Genomic DNA, 11,378 nt, shown 5'->3' on the forward strand with positions numbered 1-11,378 from the left:
ACGCAACGCAACGCAACGCATGCAGCCGTGCCTTTCGGTGCTGCCCTGCCAGTTTGCGCGCGGCGTCCCCCAGCGGGACCACGCGCCCCCTTTACCTCCCCGGCCACGTGTCGAGCGCAATCCACGTCGCACTTACGTGGGTCCCGCCGCACAGAACCCGCTGCTCTTCCGTCCACGCGACCTGACCTCGCATCGCAGTCTCGCACACCACACCACCCCCCACGCGGACGCCAAGGCGCAACGGAGAGAAAGAAAGAGAAGGGGGATGGAGCGAGAAGAATAAGACATCGTCTTCGACCACCCCGGCCGGCCCCTCCACTCGATCTCCCAGCCCCTCCGTCAGCCACCTCGATCTCATCCGATGCTCTAGCTAGGCAGGCTAGCTTCGCATGGATTCACCCGCGGCTGCGTCGTCGCTGCTCCTGGACCACTCGTGCCGCCGCTCTTCCTCTTCCTCTTCCTCCGCCGCCTGATGGTGATGGCCAGCGCCGGCGTCAACGTGCCCGGCGGCGACGAGGTACGGAACCCGACCGCTGCGTCCGCGTCCACCCCAGAATGCCGGATGCGCAGGCGCCACCGCCTCGAGCCCCAAGGATCCGGCGACGCCGCCGCCGCTGCGGCGCCGGGCCCGAGCTGGGTGCGCCGTCTCCGTCCTGCGGCCTCCCGGTTCTCGCCGTCGCCGTCGCCATCGCTGTCGCCGTCGTCGTCCCAGAGCTCTGCGGACAGGCCCAACGACGAGGAGCAGGAAGAGCTCGACCATGAGGTGGAGGTGGAGCTCGCGCCGGCGGGGCCGCAGCTCGAGCCCGGCGAGGCTGAAGGTGAACCTGAAGCCGAGGCCGTCGCCGTCGCCCCGCAGGTGTGGCCCGTGGCCTTCGGCTCCCTGTCCATGGCGGGGCGGATGCGGATGATGGAGGACGCCGTCTCGCTCCATCCGGACTTGTGCACCTGGGCCGCCGACGGCTCGCCCATGCACTTCTTCGGCGTCTTTGACGGCCACGGCGGCTCCCATGTACGTGTCGTGTCGCTTCACGCCCCCGCCGCCAATCTCCAGCTAGTCACTCCATCAGTCCATCGATTGATCCATCCCTAGCTAGTAGTTCATGTTCATGAGTTCATCCATCCGAAATTTCATGGATTTTTTTTACCTAGACTGATGCCATACGTTTACCTATATATTGTGCACCGTCATCTAATAGACGGTGGTAATACTAGGCCAAGAAGGAGACAGCCATGGATGCGTGCCGAAGAGAAGCTGCAACAGCTAGCTTCCTTCTCTCCCGCCGCACCACATTTGGCGACTAGCAGTAGTCACTGCTTGCTTTCCGCTGCTAGCTAGTACCAGGTGTCCAGCTGGCCACATTCTAGCTCATTCCAAATTCGACAAGGATCATCCACGTGTCTCTGCCTCGTTTAATTGTCTTTTATTTATTTATTTAGTTATTATTATTGTGAATACCCGTATCGGATACTCTCTGTGTTAGTACTTCATTAGTACTACTAATCGATCGATCGCACGACACACGTACTAATGTACAAATACCAATGCATGCACGCAGGTGTCCGCGTTATGCCGGGACCGGATGCACGAGGTGGTGGCGGAGGAGCTGGCCAGGGAGGGAGCCACCTTCCTGCGGCGGCGGCAGGAGTCGGCGGCGTCGGGCAGCGCCGCCTGGTCGGAGCGGGCGGAGGAGGAGCGCGCGTGGCGCGCGGCGCTGCAGCGGGGCTTCCGGCGGGTGGACGATATGGCGGCGCTGGCGTGCGCGTGCGGGCGCGTGGCGCGGCCAAGCTGCAGCTGCCCGCTCGCCGGCACCTCCTCCGGCATCGTCGGCTCCACCGCCGTGGTGGCCCTCCTCGTCCGCGGCCGCCTCGTCGTCGCCAACTGCGGCGACTCCCGCGCCGTGCTCTGCCGCGGGCCCGCCGGGACGCCGCCCGTCCCGCTCTCCTCCGACCACAAGGTACGACTACGTACGACACATATGCATGTACACTCCGATCATCTCGGCTTTCGACTCGCCGTAGCGTGGTGCTAGCTGTGGTTGTTGTGGTCGGAGCCGGGTCAGCCTCGCCGACCGTTGACCCGTGCGCCGCGTGTCGTGGGGGCGGGGCCCGCGTGGGTGACCCGGTGAGGTGTCTCGCGCCTCCAGAAGTTTCGGTCGCAGCCAAGTCGTGGTTGGCCGCCGGCGGTGTTCGACGACGTGTACCGCCGCTGACGTCAGAGGCAACGGATGGGATCATCATCATGGGAGCGGTTGTCGGGGCTGGGATCTCGATTCTCGACAGGAAGGCAGCGGGCGCTGCTGCTGCAGCACGGATATCAAAGCAGGCCATGCAGTGGCAGTCCCGTGGATAGCTCGGAACTTTCAGGGCGGTCGCTGTGCGCCGTCGCTGTCGCCGGTTGGACACGTGGCGGGAACGGCGGGGGATTCCGAGGGTGAGGGGGGGGGGCACGTGTCGGTGGATGCTGGGGCACGTGGGGAGACCCGAGTGGTCGCCGGCTGGTGGGCCCTTGTACCTCAAAGCTGTGGGGCCGGGGCTGCACTCTCCACTCGCTGGGTCGCTGTCGCCTGTGCGGCGGGGCCCGCCGGAGAGGAAAAGGGTGTGGTGGCCGGAGGCGCCACCTGCCCGTCTCTGCGTGCCCGCAGCAGAGAGAAGAGGAGAGAATCGATGGAATGAGGAGAAGTACTGTAGACGGGTCAGTCAGTGCTGCTGTGGCTGCTGTGCTGGTGCGCCAACATTCGTGCTGATTACGACGCCATGTCGTCGTAGTAAACTAGTAATTAAGGGATTTTTCTTAAACACATCATTACGCTATGTTAGAGCGCCTTGTCTTTCATAGGTACCGTTGCTGCGCGAGTTGCCGTTGTTTGATCAACTAAAATAACTGCTGCTTTCCAAATTTATTTTTGGTTTCGAATTGAGGAAAAGAAAAAACTTTGTGCAGCCAAATCGGGCAGACGAGAAGGCGCGGATCGAGGCGGCCGGCGGGCGGGTGGTGTTCAACAACGGGCACCGCGTGCGTGGGATCCTCGCCATGTCGCGCGCACTAGGTACTATCTTATCTACCAAAATAATGTCTGAGTCTCTCTCCACTATCTAGTGTTCTCATTAAGGTCAGAAAGTGATGCTGGGCACACGTGTCTGGCTTCTCGCGTTTGATGACACCGCCGACGATGTCGCGCGCTTTGGATCATCCTTCTCTGTTTTTTTTTTTTTTTTTTGCACACGTGTGTTTTTGCTAGCCCGTCTTGCCAGGCCACAGCTTCTGTGTGGCCAGTCCAGCCGGCTGCCTTTGCTGTTTGCCATTCGGATTGCATTTCAATGATGGACTGAAGCAAGCTCCCCTGTATATATATGTTCCGCTGTAAGACGTACGTACGTGTCCCTTGGTTGTTAAACTATAATTTGTTCCCAGCAAATATTCGGGTAATATATAACTGTAGAAGTAAGCACCTTTTTTTTAGATGAACTATATACAAGTAAGCTAAGGTTTGAAGGGGAAATACTATATCTGAAAGGGGATTTTGTTTGGTGCCTTGCATCATGAGTCCGAAGAAAGCGAGTCTATTCCGTTTGCATCTTTGCATGGATCCACCACTTAACAGGTGCCCGGTGTTGAGGAGTCGAACTGGTAAACATCGGCTTTATGATGATAAATAAATAAAATAAAATAAAATAAAGTGTGGTGTGTGGCCTGTAAGTTCCGTGTCAACGAGGTATATGACTATAGCTTTTGCCATATGAAATTAATTAAGGTCATTGTAGCTTTGTAACATGAGATCGATCGAGCTTCTTTGCATGTTCACCCACTATGATTATGTATCATTAGTCCAATACAATCGGCTTGTTCGCTGCGGCTTTAATCCGACTGCGGCTGCGGCTTCTACAGTATTTTCTCTCTAGGGATTGCAGCTGCAACAGTATTTTGCAGCTGCAACAGTGGTTTTTGTAGTGCAGCCGAACGCGCTCATAGTGTCGTCTTTTTAAGCAACATGCAATAGTGGTGTGTGTTGCTTCAGATGAGCTACACGTACAAGGTATTGCTTGGGCAGTTTACACGAGTAGGATAAACAGTCACATCGTCACTGATATCCCATGAGTCGTTGTTCGTGGCATATGCCAATTAATGGGGCTAGTAGCTAGGCCGCGCGAGGATGGCCACATGTTCTCTGCCCATCTCTCGCCCTGACCATTTTTTTTTTTTGAGGTTTACCTTTCAGCTAGCTATTCCTTGACAGCGATGCTTCGGGTTACTTAAGGCATTGGACATGACAAGCTAGGTGGAAACACGTACGTAGCGGGCGCGCTGACGCCACGTATTTGCCTGCCTCCGATTCGTCGGTTGTGGAAGCGCCATTTGCCTAGGAGTTCCCGGCCCTGATGCTAACCCAACCTGGAAAGATAAGGTAGTGACCCTTTATTTATAAACTAGTGGCCATAGACCTATAGGTTTGATTACACTATGGCCTAGGTCGGGAGGGATCGATGTTGTCGTCTTTTTGTTGTGCCCTGAGTGAGAGATCATGCTAGTGATGTTTACAACACATATGTCTTTACCTTAGTCAAGCTAGCAATATTGAGTACGTAAGCAAATGATTAAAAATCTGACACGTACGTACATCACCACACTTTGCAATCGATCTGACCTGTGTAGAGTACGTACGATACGATGGTTGGTGGTGTTGATCGATCAAGCAATGTACGTACGTGTCTGATTTATTTATTTATTTATTTATTTATTTATTTTGGTATAAGAGTGTGATATAATGCTGGTGCTGCTGAGCAGGGGACAGGCTGCTGAGGCCGGAAGTGATCGCTGAGCCGGAGATCACCGTGACGGAGCGAACGGTGGAGGACGAGTGCCTGATCCTGGCGAGCGACGGGATGTGGGACGTGATCAGCAACGACATCGCCTGCAACGTGGCCCGCCAATGCCTGGAGGACGGGAACCCGCCTCCCGCCGACCCCACTGCGGGAGGAGGAGGAGGAGCTCCGGCCGCCGGCGTAGTCGTCGTCGCCGCCCGCGAGGCCGAGCCCCGGTGCCTCCGCGCCGCCTCGCTCCTGGCCAGGCTCGCCATCGGCAGGGAGACACAGGATAACGTCAGCATCGTCGTCGTCGACCTCAAGCACAGGGACTGAGTCAGTGAGTGAGTGGTGGTATCCGGTTTCTGATCCTGCAGCGCATCAGCGTAATCGATCTAGGGCTGAGCTGAACTGATACTGTGAGGAGGTGATCGTCTAGATCGTCTAGACCTTTGACATTTCCTTGGTTCTTTCGATTCTAAGATATAAGATTTGTAGCCTGTTTCTTTTCTTTCGGTCGAAATGTATGTGTGGAGAGAAAGAAAGTGGATGGAAGATTTGCCGTCCTCAACTGAAGGTGGGGGGAAAAAACGGAGGACAAAAGGAACAATGAAAAAGAGAGCAATTGTACAGAGTATGACAACATGATGCTACATTTATGTGCATTATTAATACCAACTTGTTTCCGTTTTCTTAAGGACAAGGAGCGAGCCTAAGCTAGCTGCAGTTTCTAGGTTCTGCGCTCCGCAGCCTGATCGGAATCGAATGATTCGTCTGCGTGGCTATCTGTGTCTCTGTTCTCTATTGTCTGCTGTGTGTGTGGGCTGAAATTTGTTCAGGAACTTTGAGAGAGCAGTGCCACTTCCTGCAGGTTGATTATTCGGTCTTCAGCTCTTAATCATACAGAAGATGACACTGTCAGCTACCATAATAATATTCTTGCAGTTTCTTTTTTTATTTTCGAAGTACATTGCAATTATTTAGAAGTAGGAAAATGGATTGTTTGTGTAGTTTATATAAGGTTTGATTAGTTAAAACGATTTCATGGTGTATACCCAGTGTTGACACCTTTTCCGGGCGCCAATCACTCAACACGAACCGTGACGGTGCTCTCTGCACAGGGGCGGACGGTCCGCGGCCTGGCGCGAGGCTAGGGTTTCCTGCCTGACGGCCGGACGGTCCGCGTCTTGGGACCGGACGGTCTGCGCGTGCGCAGGGGCGGCGGAAGGTCGCCGGCGGCGTCTGGATCTCGCTCCCGGGAGGGACCCCGTCGGGAGGAAAGATCCTAGGAGTTGTCTAGACTCGGGCAGGCCGACCTAGACTTCTCTAATCGACGTAGAGTCGAAGAGAAGCGAGAATTTGGGGATTAAGAGGCTAAACTAGAACTACTCCTAATTGCATAAGATAAAAACGAGAAATAGACTTGATTTGATCGATTGTTGGGGGTTCAATCGCCCGTAGCCCTTCATCTATATAAAGGGGAGGTCTGGATCCTCTTCAAACTGATTTCCGAGTTAATCCCGCGGTTTTAGGTAACAAATCCCGCGAGAAACTAGGAACCCTAACTGACTCTGCGCACGCGCGGACCGTCTGCGAGGCACTTTTGGTTTCTAACATATGCCCCCCTGCCTTTTGGTGGAGGTTGACGAACAAAAAGCATATGAACTAAACCTGATGTAAGTCAACGGCTTTTCAAAATGGAGACCATTCAATAAAACACCAATGTATAAAGGCCGTTTCGGATGGTATCTTCCTCGGCCATGACCATTTGATCAATGGATCAAAAGGAATATAATGGAGGTGCCCCCCAGTCTGGATAGACAAAGGGACTATACATGTGCCATGGATTCATCCTCGTACCATTCCATATTTGAACAGGATAATATATCGACAATGAGTAAACGAGTGGAAAGTACCCTAGTCTCATAGGATGAATAGGCGATGCTTGTCGTGTCGCCTTTCGGGCCGTTTTGTTTACCCGTTTCGTTTTAGCAGGTGACCAGGGTTTTTTCGTTGACCGATCACGTAGAACGGTCTTCTTGCTAGTATTCATGGAGAGCAACTGATCAAAAGTAGGGTCAGCTTTGATCAGCCAACTATATGTGCTTCGCCCTTGCATCTGTTTCCCTTTTAAAGCTTTATGTGGAGGTTAACGCCTTTGGCCATAGGCGGACTGTCCGGCTGAGATAGCCGGACCGTATGTATCAGCACCGGACCGTCCGCACGTAGGTGTCATACTATCTGTGATGCTCTGGTCATGCTATCGTGCTTGGCTCATTAACTGTGCCTGCCCCTTGGTGCCTCCGGACCTTTTAGCCTTATCATCCGGAGCCTTTCGAGCAATCTCCTTTTGTGATATATTTGACATGCGAGGATTGCCAATGATGATATCTTTGCTTTTGCCTTTATCGGCCATTTCGGGTCGAACTAAGATCTTTTTGCATGCGATATCTATTATATTAACAGGAAATGGTTGTGTGTCCACTTGCATCTCCTGAAAAGCCAACCGGCCCTCATTTATGGCCGATTGTACCTGTCGACGAAAAACGTTACAGTTATTGGTGGCATGAGAAAAAAAATTATGCCACTTACAATAAGCACGTCTCTTTAATTCATCTATAGGAGGGGTAGTATGAGTTAATTTAATATTGCCATTTTTAAGTAGTTCCTCAAATATCTTATCGCATTTGGCAACATTAAAGGTAAATTTAATCTCTTCTTGCTGATTCTTTTGAACCGGCTGTAAGGAAGAACATGCCGAAGATTTGGCCTTTGTTGGCCAAATAAACTCAGCGGTATATACATCTGCGGATTCATCATCTGAACTATCACACTCTATTAGATGTATAGTACGGGCGGCTGATTTTGATGTCTCTTTAAATCGTCTTTCACAGGCTAAAGCCCGCTGATGTAGTTGGGCTATCGAAAAGAACTGGGTCCCATCTAATTTGTCTCTTAAGTAGGATAGCAACCCATTAAAAGCTAGCCCTGCTAGCTCTTTGTCTGCGACATGGATCTGAAAGCATCGATTTCTAGAGTCCCGGAACCTCTGGATATAATCATTAATCGATTCTTCGCGTCCTTGTCGGACTGAAGCTAAGTCAGCTAGTCCTAATTCATATTCCCCGGCAAAGAAATGTTCATGAAATTTACTTTCTAACTCATTCCAGGAATTAATAGAATTAGGAGGCAGGGTGGTGTACCATGCAAAAACGGTACCAGTAAGCGATAAAGAAAATAAACGAACACAAAATGCTTCTCCATCGACCAATTCGCCTAGGTGTGCTAGGAACTGGCCTATGTGTTCGTGTGTGATTCTTCCATTCTCACCAGAAAACTTAGAAAATTCCGGTACCCTTACCCCTTGTGGATATGGGACAGTGTCAAACCTGTGATTATATGGCTTTTGGTATGATAGCCCCACTCTGGCTACACTAACTCCGAACTTATCTCGAAATAGTTCATTCATCTCTTCCCTAATTTTTTCCATTGCACCCGGTGGCAGACCACCGGATCCTGGGCTGTGGGGCTCATTTGGTCGGGCATTAGCATACCGATCTTCTTGCCGTGACCGATCAATAGTGTTGATCGGTCTGTGATTGTATGGTGCATTATGGTTCAAATATGTAGAGGGCGAAACATACTGCTGCTGTAGTGTGTAATAATTTGGTGCATGGTGTGTAACATCAGGTTCTGCATATGCGTATCCGGTTTGTCCGGCGGTAAATCCGAACTGACCGGTTGCGTTCGTCATTATCGGGACACTATGTGGTAGTCCTGGTGCGGCCCCGGACTGTCCGGCAGGGAAAGCCAGACGGTCCGTGATGAGGACATCACTTCTATGCATACAATGAATGGACCGATAACACGATCGCGTGCACGCCAGCTAAATCTCCAGGTACGTTCTACCCTAGTCAATTGTGTTTCAGAGCTTACGCTTGGGGCCATGGATGTTTTGATGATTATTGAAAGTCGCCTAGAGGGGGGTGAATAGGCAAATCTGGAATTTATAAAGTTTAAGCACAACTACAAGGGTACAAGCCGGGGTTAGCGTTAGAAATATAATCGAGTCCGAAAGAGAGGGCGAAAACAAATCACAAGCAAATAAGAGCGGATGACACAGTGATTTGTTTTATTGAGGTTCGGTTCTTGCAAACCTACTCCCCGTTGAGGTGGTCACATAGACCGGGTCTCTTTCAACCCTTTTCCTCTCTCAAACGGTCACTTAGACCGAGTGAGCTTTTCTCTTCAATCAAACGGGACACTTAGTCCACTACAAGGACCACCACAACTTGGTGTCTCTTTCTTTGATTACAAGTGAGTTGAGAACAAGAAATGGGGAAGAAGAAAAGCGATCCAAGCGCAAGAGCTCAAAAGAACACAACAAAACTCTCTTCTAGTCACTATTGCTTTGAGTGGAATTGGGACTTGGAGAGATTTTGATTCACTCTATTTGTGTCTTGTATTGAATGCACTAGCTCTTGTATTGAATGTGTTGGCTGAAAACTTGGATGCCTTGAAGTGTTGGTGGTTGGGGGTATTTATAGCCCCAACCACCAAAGTGGCCGTTGGGGAAGGCTGCTGTCGAATGGCACACCGGACAGTCCAGTGCGCCACCGGATACTGTCCGGTGCGCCAGCCACGTCACCCAACTGTTAGGGTTCGACCGTTGGAGCTCTAACATGTGGGGCCACTGGAGAGTCAGGTGGTGCACCGGACAGTCACTGTTCACTGTCCGGTGCGCCTGCTCTGACTCTGCGCGCGCAGTCGCGCTCTGTTCACTGTTCCTGTTGCTTTTGCAGACGACCGTTAGCGCAGTTAGCCGTTGCTCCACTGGCACACCGGACAGTCCGGTGCTACACCGGACAGTCTGGTGAATTATAGCGGAGTGGCTTCCCAAATTCCCGAAGGTGGCAAGTTCGGAGTTGATCTCCCTGGTGCACCGGACATTGTCCGGTGGCACACTGGACAGTCTGGTGCGCCAGACCAGGGCAGCCTTCGGTTGTCTTTTGCTCTTTTTATTTGAACCCTTTCTTGGACTTTTTATTGGTTTGTGTTGAACCTTTGACACCTGTAGAACTTATAATCTAGAGCAAACTAGTTAGTCCAATTATTTGTGTTGGGCAATTCAACCACCAAAATCATATAGGAAATGGTTTGACCCTATTTCCCTTTCAATCTCCCCCTTTTTGGTGATTGATGCCAACACAAACCAAAGGAATTATATAAGTGCAGAATTGAACTAGTTTGCATAAGGTAAGTGCAAAGGTTGCTTGGAATTAAATTGGTTTAATTTTCATAAGATATGCATGGATTGTTTTCTTCATATTTAACATTTTGGACCAAGCTTGCACCACTTGTTTTGTTTTTGCAAATTCTTTTCAAAGTCTTTTTGCAAATAGTCAAAGGTAAATGAATAAGATTTTGAGAAGCATTTTCAAGATTTGAAATTTTCTCCCCCTATTTCAAATGTTTTTCCTTTGACTAAACAAAACTCCCCCTTAATGAAATTCTCCTCTTAGTGTTCAAGAGGTTTTTAGATATTAATTTTGAAAGGGGTTATACCAATTTGAAATTACATCAAAAATAAGATACCAATTGAAAAACTTTCTTTAATACAAATGGGAAGACTACATTTTTGAAATTGGTGGTGGTGTGGTCCTTTTGCTTTGGGCTAATACTTTCCCCCCCTTTGGCATGAATCGCCAAAAACGGATACTTGTGAGTGAAATATAAGCCATTTTTCAAACTCTTTCCCCCTTTGGCAAATAATATACAAGTGAAGGATTATACCAAAGTTGGAGAGTGGCGAGGAGTGACGGCGAAGGATGAATAATTCGATGGAGTGGAAGCCTTGTCTTCGCCGAGGACTCCATTTCCCTTTCAATCTATGACTTAGCATGAAATACACTTGACAACCACATTAGTCATAGCACATGAAAGAGATATGATCAAAGGTACATAAATGAGCTATGTGTGCAAAATATCAATCAAAATTCCTAGAATCAAGAATGTTTAGCTCATGCCTAAGTTTGGTAAAAGTTTTCTCATCTAATGGCTTGGTAAAGATATCGGCTAATTGTTCTTTGGTGCTAACATATGCAATCTCGATATCCCCCTTTTGTTGGTGATCCCTCAAAAAGTGATACCGAATGGCTATGTGCTTAGTGCGGCTGTGCTCAACGGGATTATCCGCCATGCGGATTGCACTCTCATTATCACATAGGAGAGGAACTTTGGTTAATTTGTAACCATAGTCCCTAAGGGTTTGCCTCATCAAAAGCAATTGCGCGCAACAATGGCCTGCGGCAATGTACTCGGCTTCGGCGGTAGAAAGAGCTACAGAATTTTGTTTCTTTGAAGCCCAAGACACTAGGGATCTTCCCAAGAACTGACAAGTCCCTGATGTGCTCTTTCTATCAATTTTACACCCCGCCCAATCAGCATCTGAATATCCTATTAAATCAAAAGTGGATCCCTTGGGGTACCAAAGGCCAAACTTAGGAGTATGAACCAAATATCTCAAGATTCGTTTTACGGCCCTAAGGTGAACTTCCTTAGGATCGACTTGGAATCTT

At 50.2% G+C, this 11,378-nt stretch overlaps 1 protein-coding gene across 1 annotated transcript; it reads left to right on the forward strand.

Annotated features, from left to right (window-relative positions):
* Nucleotides 1–472: 472 nt before the first annotated feature.
* LOC103641516 (probable protein phosphatase 2C 37) lies at nt 473–5,136 on the forward strand. The gene is made up of 4 exons (NM_001319772.1): nt 473–1,009; nt 1,557–1,955; nt 2,942–3,047; nt 4,784–5,136. Exons 1-4 carry the CDS (start codon nt 473–475, stop codon nt 5,134–5,136), a joined length of 1,395 nt encoding a protein of 464 aa, NP_001306701.1.
* The last annotated feature ends 6,242 nt before the right edge of the window (nt 5,137–11,378 follow it).

The sequence above is a fragment of the Zea mays genome, chromosome 10, assembly GCF_902167145.1.
Source record: "Zea mays cultivar B73 chromosome 10, Zm-B73-REFERENCE-NAM-5.0, whole genome shotgun sequence".
NCBI lineage: Eukaryota > Viridiplantae > Streptophyta > Magnoliopsida > Poales > Poaceae > Zea > Zea mays.